This window comes from Panthera leo, chromosome D1 (assembly GCF_018350215.1).
Source record: "Panthera leo isolate Ple1 chromosome D1, P.leo_Ple1_pat1.1, whole genome shotgun sequence".
NCBI lineage: Eukaryota > Metazoa > Chordata > Mammalia > Carnivora > Felidae > Panthera > Panthera leo.
Genome location: NC_056688.1, coordinates 45,596,459 through 45,612,420, shown reverse-complemented (window position 1 = coordinate 45,612,420; position 15,962 = coordinate 45,596,459). Strand labels below are relative to the sequence as shown.

Below are 15,962 nucleotides of genomic sequence, written 5' to 3'. Positions count from 1 at the left end.
TAAGTCAGGGAGGATGGTGTCCTCAGTCGTAATTATAAGTACTGGTAACATCATCAAACTAACAGAAACACTGGGAATTCTATAGACAGTGTACCTGAATCTTTTGTAAGGTTATTTGAGAGCATTTTGTGGAATTCTTGAAGACTTGAAGGACAGGGAGGAAATTCTTACCAGAGCCTAGAAAAAGGGATCGCTGTTATGTAGTAGAGGAAATTTTAGCAACACTGTTGCCTGCTAAATTGTAGGAAATAGAAAATACTCTAACAAACTGGTTCTTTTGGTTGATATTTCCAGGCAGAATGTTGAACTTTCATTTGACTGATTTTTTTTTTTTTAAATGAAGCCTGGTAAGATAGAGAGAGATGAAATTAAAAGGACTATTCAATTTTTTAAAGCAGAATTTATAGGAAATATAAAGAATCTAGGATCTTTGGGTTCAAAAGTAAAGCTGTTTTTCATTCTGAGCCTCTCCAGATGGTTAAAAGATTCTGAAACTAAGGAATTGCTTTAAGGCAAAGGTTAAATCCAGGGTGCAGCTGTAAGACTCTTTTTCAAGACTGTAGAAATATTTGATTGTTCTCCCTAGACCCTCTCAGCTTGATAAAAGGGCTTCTAATATTTTAAGGACATTTTCAAAAAACCTTCTGAGTCTCAGCTCAAGATGGAAAGTGTCTGTTGGTGTGGCTTTTTTAAGGGGTGCTTATATAATTTGATATATAAGAATCTTTCAAGTTTTTAGAGAATTATGTTGGCAGAAGCATTATCTGTTTGGACTGAAAGAGCATTAAGTATCAACACAACAGCTTTCAATGTTTTTTTGGCAAAAATGTATATCTACACGTTAAAAATTGAATGTAATATTTTAAATAAAATGATGTGAAGAAAAATGTGAAGTTATGTTATAACCAAAATTGGTAGAAGATCAGAATCATATGTAGCTATTTTGGAAACCTTGCCTAGTATCAACAAAGGGAGTGTGCATCTGAATATTGCTGGAATTAAGAGGTACCACAGTGTTATACCTAGTTTGAGCCATGCTTTGTCATTGTGTTCATGACTGATACCCATTTCTATGACTGCCTGTAAAGCTGAACAACTCACTGTTGCTAAATCCTCTGTCTGAAATCCTAAGAGCTCTTCCATTCTTTATTATTGACATCTTCAAAGCCAGAATCTTGCAAAAGCAACAGTTTTCAGCCTGGCATGTCTTCAAAGCCTTAGAATTCAGCCGCAAATTTCCAGATTCATTTCCTTCATACACTGTGCTTCTACTTTGAAGGAATGCTTTGCTTCACCTTGTTGATGAACCCTAAAGCCTTTTTTATGGAATAGAAGCAACAATGAAGGCCCGAGAGAGTATCCAGCCAACTACTGGTCGTAGGCGCCTAAAAGAATAAATGGCTCATGTAGATACCAAGTGTAACATTACCTTTAAACTTAATGGTGGCATGATGAGAAAGAAGTCTTTCTTTTTTATTATTTTTATTATTTTATTTATTTTATTTTTTTAAACATTTATTTAGTTTTGAGAGAGAGAGAGAGAGAGAGAGAGAACAGGGGAGGGGTAGAGAGAGAAGGAGACACAGAATCTGAAGCAGGTTCCAGGCTCTGAGCTGTCAGCACAGAGCCCGATGTGGGACTCAAACTCGTGAACCACGGGATCATGACCTGAGCCAAAGCCGGATGCTTAACCGACTGAGCCACCCAGGTTCCCCTGAGAAGACTTTCTTTTAAAACACAGATATAATACCATATAAAGAAATTTACAAATGTAAACTGGTTTACTGAGAACTGCTCTATTTTGCAATTTCTTTTTTCATCCTGAAGTACAGATGGTCCTCCTTGAGAATTTACCAATGCCTTCCTCTTCTGGAGTCTTTACAGCAGCACCAGCATAGAGAATACCCTTTCCATTCCTTTGAATGCAATAGTTGCCTGAAATTGCCTTATACCATCCAATTCCTTAGCACTGTCACCTTTGGCCCCTGTGACAGTAATAACTGTGTTTTTCCCTTCTTAAATGTCTTTAAGGTTTAAGTCTCCATTTAACAGTTAACTAAAACAAAATTGCCTGCTTTTAATTGTAATTTTAAAATTTCCTTAGCTATTGGTATATATTTGTTGTGCTCTATGGTAAACATAATGTTTATCATTGTGCATGCAAACTACATGTGCTATTACATTTAAAAGCAACTGATAGTTGGCAACTGTATTGACTGATGATTAAAATGCTATTTTTTAAGGATTGTAAATACTAACACGATTGTTTGCTACTTGTATTTGGCATTTTATTTTATTTTAAATACATATTAGGAATTTGGGGATTGATGTGTAACATATTTCATTTTTCCTAGTTAAAAATAGGCTCCTGTTTAGCATTTTCTTACCGACTATCAGATTTTCAGGAATGGCTTATTAAAATTAAGTAGGATAAACCTGCATTGCTATTCCTGTAATTTCTGTGGACAGGTTTATGTTGTGTTTCTGATCCTCTCATATTTTGAATTGGAAATTTTAAATAATTTGTGATTATTTTGTTCTTGTCCAACCATTGTAGATTGGATATGCTAAGCCTGGAGATACCCTAATCATGAGAGCTGTATTTGGTCCTAGGAAAGATCCTGGACTTTGAATAGGATAGGGTAACTGCATGGAACTTTAGGTTGTCCCTTTTGTGAAGGGGAAGGTATGTTTATCCGTGGAAAGAAGAACGTGCCCAGAAATTTGAGTGACTAGAGGCATAGAAATATGGCAGACACTGCTCATTGTTCTCAGTATCTGTTTTTTCCATTTTGCTCAGCAATAAAACCCTAAATGTTAGCTGGGCATTTGTCCAACCAATTAAAATTAAAAAAAAAAGCCCCATTTCCCGGCTTTCCTTGAAACTTAGTATGGCCATGTGACTAAGCTTTGGCCAATGGGATATAAGTAGTAGTTTGCATAGATCTTCTGGGAAGGTTTTTTAAAGAGAAGAAGTAGGTCTTCTCTTCCTCTTTTGACTTCCTGGCTGGCATGTGGATGTCATCTTATAAGTTGGGCTGGAAAGCATAGTTAACAGTTGGTAAAGCAACCCGTCAGGAGTCTGGGATCACTGATGATTATGGAGCCATCCTCCTAGCCTAGGGACTGCTAATGTTTACCTGAACTGAGAGAAACTTTTATCTTTTTACCCCTGCTATTTTGGGCTTTTCATCAATGAGCACTCCTCTCTTGTTGACTTTAAACAACAATCTTATCTTCTTGCCTATTTTTCATTTCCCCCCCTAGAATGCTAGTTTCATGAAAATAGAACCCCCCTTTTTAGTAATATGCTATAATTTTTATGCTATAATTTTATAGTAATAACTATGCAATGTGGCTATTTTTGTGAGGATGAGGAGTTTGATCTTAAAAATAATGTTCCAGGTGAGGTTCATTTATACAGAAATTGCCATCGTGGCTGATATTCAAAATATCTTTAGTGTTGTAAGACTCACATGGTAAACAAAACTATACTTATTCAGTACTGTATACAGAATGGTAAACAAAAAGGCAGTCATAACAGCTATTCCTTTTAAGAAGATATGCAGGTAATGGGAATGAACACTGGGGTATGAGGATAAGTTGATGACACAGTTAGCACAACTTAATTGGCATTCCTTTTGGGAGTGAGGGGTTAAACTCATCACAAAAAAGTGCTTTCAATGCATGGTGTTATATCCATCCTGTCATGTCATCAAAACAGACTTGCCAAGGAAGGTGAGGTGTATGAATGCTGGAGAGTTACAGAACTGTAATCAAGAGCAAGTATAATTAATACTAAGTAAAGTTTACCATCTGACAGGTGAAAACTACTCTCAATGCAATTAACGTACACTTTGCAGTATTCTAAATTATTCACATTGACGATCACATTCATTGTAGCACTTGCTGCAGGGAAGGCATATATAACCAGTTGTTTTGGCTAAAATATGATGGGATGGCATTCCTTGGGTTCTATGTAAAAGTAACAGTATGAAATATTCTAACAGCAATCACTGATAGGCTGCTTAAATGAATGCTATTTCTTTCATTCATTGTTTTGGAAGGGCCCATTGAGAAGGGCAAGAAACAGAACAAAACCTCATACTATGCCGGTTGACTGAGCTGGAGAAGTGGAAGTTCCCTAACATTCAGATGGTATTTGTCATTTTATAAGGGGTTTCCTTCAAGTGGGACCACTGTGCTGCCTTTGTTTCTCTCCAAGTGAGGAATACTCCTTAATATTATCCAAGCCGTTTACTTGCAACTTAAGTTTAATATCTGTAAATTTCTTTTTAATGGCATTTTTAGAGATAGCATATATCATCTCGTGTTATAAAGTGCACTTTCAGGACCCCAGAATTTAAATACTAGGTCTTCTTTCTTAGACTCTTGTTTTGAATGTGCATTATACAAAGCAAATTGGCAATCATTCAGAGACAGCAACTTCACAAAAGATGTGTAGGGGTCCTCTACAATATCACTAGTGTCACCCACCAACATCTGCTTTGCTTTCTCTAACAGTGATTTCTTTTGCCATCGCATAAACGGAAGAGAACGAGTTTCTTTCTTTTTTCTGATCTCGTGTAGATTTCCTTACTTTCATATCATTAACAACTTTGTTGACATCGTTGTTCATTTGTAACTCCAGAAACCCCAATACCAGCGGCTGCAGCAGGAGCTCAGGCTCAGACTCCGTGGGAGTGGGAGGAGGAGCGGGTCAAAACCTGGTCTCTCCCGTTCACATGTGATTCAACGAGAGTTTACAACAGTGCCAGGAAAATAGTATGTGCTCAGTAAAGCTTTCTAGAATGAATGAAGGCTTGATTAGAACGGGAGTCCTCTAAAGGCAGTATGCTCCTGCTTTAAGAAGCTATAGAATTTAGGATTCCAAGGAACCTGGGTTATTATAGATGAGGAAACTGACATTTTAGAGGGGTTATATGATTTATAGGTCACACAGGTCCCTTCTGCCAATTGATGGCCAAGCTCTCTATCGGGTATGAGTTCTAAGACCACTGTCCCCTCTACTCTGTCCACCATTTGGCCGATGATTGTCATGTGCGCTGCAGAAAGAATCGCTCAGTGGCTCAGTGGACAGAATGATCTACTGCCCTTTTCCCACACAGGAAGTGTACAAACTTTGCTAATAGATTTTTCAAACTTCTCAGACACCACAGAATAGAAAGCCCAGCAACCAGGAGCAGCGCGGTCTCAACCAGCAGGCAGCCTTAGCCATTTATTAATTGGTAGTCTAGGGAAGGGAAGGTGGCAGTTCTGAGGAGGAAGGCTGTCCAGACTCGTGGCAACCGTCTTCCTCCACCAGCTAGCTCCCAACAAAGACATTTTATCCCTTTCTTCCACTGCCCTCCGTTCTACTTGGCAGGGCTTTGAGAGGGCGGAGACGAGTACAGTGTGACCCAAGTCACCTACCAGGGCTCTCCCGACGCAGACGTCGCGGGCCAGCGAGGGGCTGACGTGGGCAGTGGGAGACAGGCGCGTCCCCGAGTCGCGCTCTCACGCTTTCCGCTCTCCGCACGGCCCAGCGCTCCGAGGGCCGGGCGCGCGCACGCTCCGCCTCTCCCCGCCTCCCCGGTGCGCGCCCCGCCCCCTCGAGCTGCGATACGCCGAGCGCTTAACATCCGAGGACTTTGGCCCAGAGTAACCCTGCTCGCGTGACCTTTCCCCTCTATTCTGCACCTCCAGCAGCCAGCCCGGAGAGTCGGCTGCGGTCGGGCGCGCGCTCGGCTACCTCTTGCCCAGCTGCCTCCCGAGCTTCGGCTCGCCCCCTTGCTGCCCGTCCGCACGGCTCTCCGTCATGGCGGCTCTCAGCAAGTCCATCCCTCATAACTGCTACGAGATCGGCCACACTTGGCACCCTTCCTGTGGGGTCTCCTTCGTGCAGATCACCGGGGGCGCCCTGGAGGAGTCCCTGAAGATTTACGCCCCACTGTACTTGGTGAGATCCGTCAGCCCCTCCCCCACGGCGAGTTTAGTGTGGAGGGTGGGCCGTGGGACGCAGTCGTGCTTCCCAGCGGCCTGGGCGACTCGTTCTGTGTCGGGCTCTCATTCGGAGGGGCCAGAGTGTTTTGGGGGTTGTGGGTGGGGTGGAGGAGGTCGCAAGGGGACGGATATCCTAAATGCTACACTCGGCGGGAAAAGGGGGAGGGGAACTTGATGTTGAGCTGTCATCCGAATGCCTGTTGATGGGAAGAGGATGGGCTCCCAACTTTAAAATTAAGTTAGGACACTTAAAATTGTGACTTAAGGGAACTGCAGTAATTTTTCTTTCTCTCGCCTTCTGATGGAGAGGAGTTTGTAGGTCAGCGAGACGTTGAGAAATGGCCTTCAGTCTTTTCTCATCTAATTCCCTCTCTAACCCTCATCCCCCTTTTTAAAGGGCATATTTGACAGCAAATCCCTGCGGGCTCAGATCTTGTCTCAGTTTGGGATGACAGTATTGTGGCTTGATCGTTTTGCAAATGTTCTTGCAGGTTCACAGAGTAGACTCTGGTTGAGATTTTGGGTGCCAATTTAAAGGATGGTTCTCGACAGGATCAGTGAAGGTGATTAAAAGATCTGACTTTAGGTCACCCAAGCAATTTAAGTTTGGAGTTTTTAGTAGAGAATATTTGTAAATACATATATGTACCACTGAGAACTGTTAAAACAAGTTTGTGCTTAAATGTTTTCACCAGCATCTTTTTTTCCGATAACCTTGTTCTTGATATTAAAGATGTATTACTTTGGCTATCAAAGTTCATCCTCTCATTTTCTTGCCCAGTAGAGTATGTGTCTTAAAAAGGCAGAGATCATATATTTTGTATGTTTCCTAAGAGTTTTATTGTATATTCAGTGGATGATCAGTTTTTACTTCTCATTGAGTAATAATTTGGATTTATAGCCTAATATTTTTGAAAGTGTGTCAGGGCCATATCTGTGGTACTTCTTGAAAAGTCTGATTGTTTCTTACAGAGATAACAAAGAATATGGTAACTTTCTCTGGGCTTGCAGAAGTCAGTTTCACTTTTTATCATATAGACCCAGACATTAATATGTGTTAAGACACTACCCCCTCTCCCATCATGTGAAAATGAAAATGAGAGTTTCTGATTTAGTAGGTCTGGGTGGGGACTGAGATTCCGCATTTCTAACAGACTCCCAGGTAATATTGATGCTGTTGGATCAAGAGTCACACTTTGAATATTGTCTCTTTAGTGTCCTGTTAGGATGGTGGTTTGTATTTAGAATTAGCACAGTACTTCTGTAAGTGCTTAATAAATGTCTGAATGAGTACAGATGTGAATTAATGAACTCATGAATAGGTCAGGAGTAAGGAGATATTTGGCAGGCCTAAGGCAGTGCAAAAGAATGTTAGTTATTACCACACACTCACAACAAGTGGTACCCCTTTCCACACAATACACACATATACACACAAACAACACAACAGCACGAAACAGTTGTTGAACTATTTTAGCTGTAGGCCACCACTAAGATGAATGAAAGCTAGTGCCCACCATAATTTAGAATACAAATTTAGAATGCATAGTTGCCCATTTAGGGGGATGGATTCTATGTTGTTCAGGTTTTTAGGTGCCTTCTTTAAGGAAAACTTGCTCACTTAACTCACTCGGGTGGTTCTAAGACCCTAAGACTGACTGACTTTTTCTTCCTTTCTTTCTTTCTTTCTTTCTTTCTTTCTTTCTTTCTTTCTTTCTTTCTTTCTTTCGCAGGGAAGGGGCAGATGGAGAGGAAGAGAGAGAATCTTTGGCAGGCTCCACACCTAGCATGGAGCCCCGGGCTAGATCTCATGACTATGAGATCTTGATCTGAGCTAAAATCAAGAGTTGCTTAAGTGACTGAGCCACTCAGGCACCCCTAACACCATTTTTCTTTCTTTCTTTTTTTTAATGTTTATTTATTTTTGAGAGGGAGAGAAGAGCTTGAGTGGGGGAGGGGCAGAGAGAGAGGGAGACACAGAATCCAGAGCAGGCTCCAGGCTCTGAGCTGTCAGCACAGAGCCTGACACGGGGCTCAAACTCACGAGCTGTGGGATTGTGAGCTGAGCTGAAGTTGGACACTTAACCAACTGAACCATCAGGTGCCCCTAAGACTATTCTTAATTATGCTTTTACCAGGTGGTTTCTTCAGGACCTCCAGATTCGGATACTGGCATTTACAGGTAGCTGACTCCAGAGTACAACTCTTTGCACTTTTGGAAGGAATAATTTAAAAACCTCCCTTTTCACTGACCTTTAGATGTTTATACTGTTCTTCAGAGAACAAATATGTTTACATAATGTTTATTCATTGTGAGCCATGTTATCTAACCTATTATCAGTTCATCACCTCTAGACTGAATAAACATTTAAAAAGAGTTGGAATTGTTAGAAATAAACAACTTATGGGCAGAATCTAGTTAGTTGTGAAAGACCTGGAAACCACCGACTGCAGGAATCAGTTGGTTAATGTGGACTTAGGTCTTTTTTTTTTTTTTTTAATGTTCTTACAGTTTTATTTTATGGAAAAAATAGTAATTCTACAACACTTCCAAAGTTTGATTCCACTTCCAAGAAGCTGTTCCGATTTCTGAATTTTAGTGTGGCTTAGAGGCAGGATCCTGGACCCTGGATCAGATTGCCCATGTTAGAATTGTAGCTCACTACTTGCTAGCTGGGTAACCTCAGACAAATTACCTAACCACTCTAAGCCTCAATTTCTGTGTCTGCAGTATTGGAGAAATGGTAAATTTTAACTTGGGAGGTCTTTGTGAAGATTAAATGCGGCATAATATGTAAAGTGCTTCTGGCACAGAGTGTGGTCTGAGTTTGTAAAGGCAGTGGGTGAGCGGGTTTGCTAGAGAAAACGAGACCAGCAAAGGAGACCAGCAGTGAGACTTTTCAAAGTTTTTGATAATACACCATTTGTTTCTGGTTTTACTTAAAAAAAGAAAAAAAAGACACTGAAGTCATGAAGTGCCTGAGATATCTATTTGGATTATTTGACCTTTGGAGATCTTGGAATTTGTCTTTTTTTGGTCTGAGGCCTGGGGGTAGGGGTAAGGGACTCACTTTATCTTTCTATTCAGTAAGTATATGATAATTTTTACACAATTTGTTATTACATCTTTAGAGATTTAACAGTCATTTGGTCCTTTTTTTTTTAAATAAGCAATTAAATTATGACTTTTCCTATTCATTAACATGACATTTTGAGCTTGTTGAAACTTGTGTCTAATATGTGATTTATTTGATTGATCTCTGTTGAGTACAAATTGTCCTTCCAGCACATCATTTTTAGTTGAAAGTTGAAGCGTTACATTACACTAAACACTCTTCAACTCACCCTTTCCTGTAGCAGCTGTCTCAGTATAGCTGGCCAAATCTGGTTTACTATTGTTTGCCTCTTTAGTTATCATCGATCAGGGATAAAAATTAATAAGTATTAGAATATAGGATCTAAATAACTATGATCCATTATTGTTCATGTTTCTGAGTCAGTAAGTTCTTATTAAAACAGTTGTTCGGTTGATGAAAAAAAACTTAAAACAGCCTTCAAATCCTTAATATGTATTTTTCAATGTAGGCATTATTTACTTTTGCATTGTTGCTAGAAAATTCTTTTTACGTCAAAGGGAGTAGTCCTCTATCTGGGAATACATTTGGTAGAGAGAGGAACCTACCTGGAGGAGTGAGAGGGCCAGAAACATACTGGTAATCCCTGTGATAACAGAGTTTTTTTTCATCAGAATGCCTTCATATCCAACTCTAATTGATTCACTGTGATGCAGATTATTTTGAATAACCAGACCTCTTATTTACTACTTAGAAAATTATATTTGTCATAAACTTTGGACTCTAAAATTTTTTTTTATTATTTACTGATAAATATTGATTAAAAATATATACTAATGAAGGGGATACTGAGGTTTGATGATTAGTTTTTATAATATCTGAACCAAGACTATTGGTATTTGGAATATTTACCCCCTATTCACTTACCAGTTATTTATTGAGTCTGCTATTTGCAGCGTGCTGTTACAGCAGCTGTGTGCCATGTGGTATGGTAAAGAATAAAAAAAATGAATGGGATGTATTTCTTAATATTAAGTTCATAGTCCAGGAGGGGAGGTAAGGCATGCAGTACCCTGTAACATAAATTCATTGAGATAATACTATAAGGTACAGAGCAAATGGTTTGAGAAATCAGAGGTAGATTACATTTGAATGGAAGGTAAGGGAAAATTTAATGGGAAAGGTGGCATTTTACTGTCCTTGAAGGAAAAATATGATCTGGAAAGGTAGAAATAGGTGATGGATAAGGGAAAGAATGGCTTAAACTAAGACATTCAGGTAGAATAGGATATAGTACGCGTTGGAGAATGGCAGATGGAATTTGGATTTTATTTGATATAGTAGGCAATCACTAAAAGTTGCCAACAGGGGGTGGTATGCTTGAGGTTGTTTCAGAAAGCTTAATCTGGCAGTGGTTTATAGAATTATTCGATTAGATTTAGTAACTCACTTTTAAAGTAGGGGAAAAAATTAAATGATGCTATATAATTATAAGCCTTGTTTATTGGGATTTGTAGAAGGTAGTGCCTTGGAGAAAGTATTTTCAGTGAAATAGGGTGGATTGCTTTGGGGCATTTTGAATTCTAGCTACTAGTGTAATTTATGAGTGGAGAATGACCTGGAGGCATTGGGAAATGTGGAGTTGCTATTCTAGAGAGAAGATGGGGCTAGAGATTTAGGTTAAGATGTCATAAGAATATAGATGAGAGTTGAAGTTATGGTAGGTCAATAAGGAAGAGAGATCCTTAGGCCAATAAGGGAGAGAGTTTAGAAAGAGAAGATAATCCGAAGAATGTTTGTTTTTGGAGTAGAGGAAAAAATATGAAAGAAGCAGTCAGAGGTATGAAGAGGTTAAAAAGAGAATGTTGCAGAAAAATCTTGAGCAGGGAGTTTTGGGAGGTGTTAAAAAGTGGGAAGAGCGTGGGCTTGAATCTCAGTGCTGCCACATATTAGCTTAGTGACCTTGAGCAAGGTTCTTAACATATTTGAACCTCAATATTCTTATCAAAAAATGGGGGTAAAATATCTATCTCATATTTTTTAGAAATATAAATCAGTACTTGTTATTCTTCTGCTCAGAACTCTCCATTGGTTTTCCAACTCGATTAATGTGCAAGCTTTACCATAGCCTAGAGTCGTACGTGACCTCACTGTTGCTTGTTTGATTACATATCATACCATTTCCCCCTTTTGTTTATTTACCTCCACCAAGATACAGTTACATGATTTATTTTATATTTTTGAACCTGAGTTTTATTATTTAGAATAGAGAGCTCTTGATTTCTGAGGAATATGTTAAATTGGACAACAGATTGTCAAAAAATGAACATTTCTAAGGAGTAAACTAATACAAGGTGGCTTCCTCTTTTTATGAGTTTTGACTTTGAGAGGAAGAAATCTTGCCTTATATTTGTGCATAAGCAATATACATATAAGTAATTTCTTTTATTGACTATGACAAGACAACCTGGATTAAAAGACTGAAGCAAGGACTTATATCCCATTCATCTATGTTGGTAAGCTGTGATAGTGATAAAAAAAATGTGGTAGGACTTTGATGATAGATTTATAATCTGTTCATCAGATGTTAATTGACTATCTACCAGGTACTGTGTTAGGTGATAATTAGGGAAGGGGAGTTAATTGAAGTGACTGCTTAACAAAAAGCTAAATAAAAAGGTTTTGGAGAGTTTTTTCAAAACATATTGGTACAATTTCTTGCGATATGTGTATAGTATGATGTTGTGAAAATGTTTATATCCCTGAGACTGTACTAGCCACATAGTAATGCATAATATTAGTTGATGCTTTTGATGATTAGGGGCCTTAAACTATTTCATCATAACGTAGTATCATGTTAAAGATTTGTTTGAGTCTCTGATGATACAAGGTCAAACTTTAAAATTGTCTGTTGGTTTATCATTAATCTTAGCTTTTTTTTTCTATTAATTGTTCGTCTCTTAAAGAGTGTTGTCATTTGAATTTTTTAATGTTTTCCTTCATGTTTAATATGTCTGTTTCATCTTGGGAAACTAAGAGTATAGTTAAAGTGTATTCCTTAATGAGCCTGATTTATTGGTGAATTAAATTAGTATTGTCAATTGGTATTACAAACTGTATATGGTACTCTCTTTCCTCATGATTATACCTGAGGAGAATCAATAATTGAAGTGAATGAAAGAAGATTTTAAGTAATTTAGCTTTTAGCTGCATTGGAAAATATTCAGTAAAATGAACTTACATGTGAAAAGAAGTGTGAAAGGAAAGAAGAATGCTAGATCAAGTATCTAGCTAGCTCAAGAATGCTAGCTCAAATATATTTGAGCAGTTTCTGAATTCTTAAATTCAGAATGCTGAATTTACAGTGTTTTCAACTTACTACCATTTATTTTGTATAGTCTTTTGACTTACTACATGTGTCGGGTTGCACTGGTTTATTGATTCTAGCTCTATCTTGGCAGTGTGGATAGCGATTAATCCATTTTGGGCGTTGCCTCAGAGATACCTTTGCATCTTTTGGCAGTGATGGAAGAAGGCCTGTTCCCATCATTAGCGATTTCTAAACCTTGAAGAAAGTAGACATGGGACCATTTTTTTCCAGACCTGTGTCTCAGAAACTCTCACATTAATCAGGATCAGAGTGAATTTCAGAGTGTGCTCTAGTTCCATTTGGAGCCCATGGAGTGTTAATGTAACTGTATTTACTGAAACTTATTTCCTCTCACTCTCCTACCTTTGTTTCATTCTTCACATATTACAGATTGCCTACAATGAGTCAGAAATACAGTGGTGGGGGAACAAGATGTACTTGGACATTACAGTTAAAGGGAAAGATAAACTTGAATAGACAAGAAAATTATTTAAACTGTGGTAGGTGCTGTTAAGAGGTACAGGGGGTTACTAGAGGGTGTTACAAGAGGACCCATTCTGGTATGGTAGGTTTGGGAGGGCTTTCCCAATGAAGAGACACAGTGAATATATGAATATATATTAAGTACGTATATATTAGGTTTACCACTTATGGCACAAAACCCAAATTTTACCATGAGGAAATTGAGAGAAAAAGAAGCAATTACTTTATAGAGAGTATTTAATGATTTCTTAAATCCAATATCCTGGCCAGGATTTTGATTTCTTTCCTTTTGACTTGGCTCTTGTTTAAACTTGAAACCAAAGGCAGTTATAAGGTATCTCAGACCGTACATAACACCTTGATTACTAGATTTGCTGAAATTGAACCTCCTTTTGTATAAAATATATATTTTAAATCAAAGTAGTCAGGAGTTTTCAGTTACAAAGGATTACAAATGTCTGTTACAAATGTTAGAAAAGCTGTTTTAACCTGTTTGTCTTCACTCATCTAAAGGTAAATCAAGGATGTTTAAGACAAAATTATGGGATCTAGGAAGTTAAGCATCTTTTTAAAGCTTTCTTCTTCTGTGCTCTTTTCTTTTTTTCTCATAGTTAAATTTGTGGTTAAGTTTCTTTTCTGGTTCAGGTAGGTGATTACGGTTATCCCCATTAAAAAATAATAAGAGGTGTTAGATCTATCACATAGTTGCTAATTATTAGGCTTCAGTATGAGTGAGTTTTAGCAAATATATCAGTACAAGTGCAGTTTTGGAGAATGGCTTTGTTTTCTGTTAATGGAATTTTGTATATCAACCAATGATGAAGCAGTTTGGTATTTTTCAGTCCGCATGATCCCCTGATATCTGTGATTTCTTGCTGAAGTTGTCCCTATTTTTCTGGCTTGAACTCTTTAATTCTATTTTAAGGATTCAATTCAGTATACCCAATATTATTGGAGAGATTGGAATATATGGGCATACTTTGTTTTTCATCTGAATAAAGTTCTTCAATAAGAAGTGTATTATTAGGAGTTTTCTTCATTAATTAAGGTATTTCATATTAGAGTCCATGATATTTGTGCTTAAGTATCTAGAAGATGGCAGGGTATGAAAAATGTTTTGGTTTAAGATTACAGTGTTAGGTGGAAGTAACAGGTGTATATTCTCAGTAGGTGGAGAACAGGTGTGTGTTCTTAAGACTCCCTACCCCTACATTACCAAAAATACTAATATTACTTGATTTGGAACATGGGTATAATTTACATAAGGCTCAATCTGAACCTTGTTCTTGATCATATTTTGTCTCAATATTATATTTAAAGTATACTTTCAAGTTTGTCTTTATTTAAAGTTTTTTAAAGTTTATTTTGAGAGAGAGAGAGAGAGAGAGAGAGAGAGAGAGAGGAAGCGAGGGAGGGGCAGAGGAGAGGAAGATAATCTCAAGCAGGCTCCATGTGAAGCTGATGCAGGGCTGGATCCCATAACCAAGGGATCATGACCTGAGATGAAATCAAGAGATGCTCAACCCACTGAGCAACCCAGGAGCCCCTGTAGTTTATAGTTTTAACCCTAAAAGCAAAGATGTTGGGGGCGGAGCACTGGGGTGGCAGAGTCAGTTAAGTGTTCGATTTTTGATCTCAGCTCAGGTCATGGTCTTGAAGTTCATGGGTTTGAGCCCCACATTGGACTCTGCGCTGACAGCCTGGAGCCTGCTTGGGATTCTCTCTCTCCCTCTCTCTCTGCCTCCTCCCTGCTTCTGCATACTCTCTTTCTAAGTAAATAAACTTTAAAAAATATATTTGAAAAAAAGTGAAGATGTTAGAAGCAATTTAAATGTAGTGTATTTGTTGGGGTTTTCCAGAGACAGAACCAGAAGGGGTATGTATGTGTGTATGTACACACACACACACACACACACACACCCCACACACACAAAGAGACTTATTAAAAGGAATTGGCTCACACAGTTATGGAGGCCGAGAAGTCCCAAGATCTATAGTTGGAAGTTGGAGACACAGGAGAGCCAGTGGTATAAGTTCCAGTCTGAAAGCCCTCAGGCTTAATAAGACCCAAGAGGAGGGGATGTTTCATTCTGAGTCTAAAAGCAGGGAAAAGACTAATGTCCCAGCTTGAAGGCAGGCAGGCAAGGGAATTTCTTTTACTCAGCTGTTTTGTTTTTGTCAGGTCTTCAATTCATTGGATGAGACCCATCCACCTTAGGAAGGGCAATCTGCTTTACTTAGTCTACTGAAAATGTTAATCTTCACTAGAAACACCCTCACAGACACACCCAGAATAATGTTTGATCAAATAAATGTCTGGGAATCCTGTGGTCCAGTCAAATTGACACATAATTAGCCAGCACATGCAACATAAATTTATTTGTTACAGTAAAGTAATTCTACCTCCTTTATTATGCTAAATATTTTAAAAAATGAGGTCTTATTATTTTTTAATTTTTCTTAAGGTTTATTTATTTTGAGAAAGAGAGCAAGAGCAAAGGGAGGGGCAGAGAGAGAGGGAGACACAGAATCCAAAGTAGGCTCCAGGCTCTAAGCTGTCAGCACAGAGCCCAACACAGGGTTTGAACTCACGATCCATGAAATCATGACCTGAGGTGAAATTGGACACTTAACTGACTGAGCCACCCAGGGGCCCCAAAATGAGTCTTTCTTATTTATTTATCTATCTATCTATCTATTTATTTATTTAAATGTTTTTTTATGAGAGAGAGAGAGAGACAGAGCACAAGTGGGGAGGGGCAGAGAGAGAGAGGCAGAAACAGAATCCGAAGCAGGCTCCAGGCTCTGAGCAGTCAGCATAACCTGAAGTGGGGCTCGAACTCGCCAACTATGAGATCATGACCTGAGCCAATGTCGGATGCTTAACTGTCTGAGCCACCCAGGCACCCTGTGGTCTTATTTTTATAAAATATTTTGAAATTTGTTAGAGGAAAGATGTAGGCAGTCTTTTGACCCTAGATGAATATCCTACTCTAGTTCTGGTCTTTGAAGTTTTGTTTTTATTTTGAAGC

At 38.6% G+C, this 15,962-nt stretch overlaps 1 protein-coding gene and 1 pseudogene across 10 annotated transcripts in view; one reads left to right on the top strand and one right to left on the bottom strand.

Moving 5' to 3' along the window:
• Positions 1-4,170: 4,170 nt before the first annotated feature.
• LOC122199791 lies at positions 4,171-4,639 on the bottom strand (annotated as a pseudogene).
• A 1,016-nt stretch (positions 4,640-5,655) lies between these two features.
• Positions 5,656-15,962, top strand: part of TMEM135 (transmembrane protein 135) — a 364,077-nt gene continuing 353,770 nt past the window's right edge. For 4 of the 10 annotated variants that reach the window (XR_006194180.1, XM_042907397.1, XM_042907395.1 and 1 more), the window contains exon 1: positions 5,658-5,959. Coding sequence is in view for 7 of the 10 variants with exons in the window: in XM_042907397.1 (XP_042763331.1) it covers positions 5,819-5,959 (141 nt within the window). In the remaining 3 variants the exon portion in view is untranslated. Of the gene's footprint in view, positions 5,960-15,962 lie in introns of all 10 variants that reach the window. The other 6 variants (XM_042907390.1, XM_042907389.1, XM_042907393.1 and 3 more) reach the window with 4 other exon arrangements.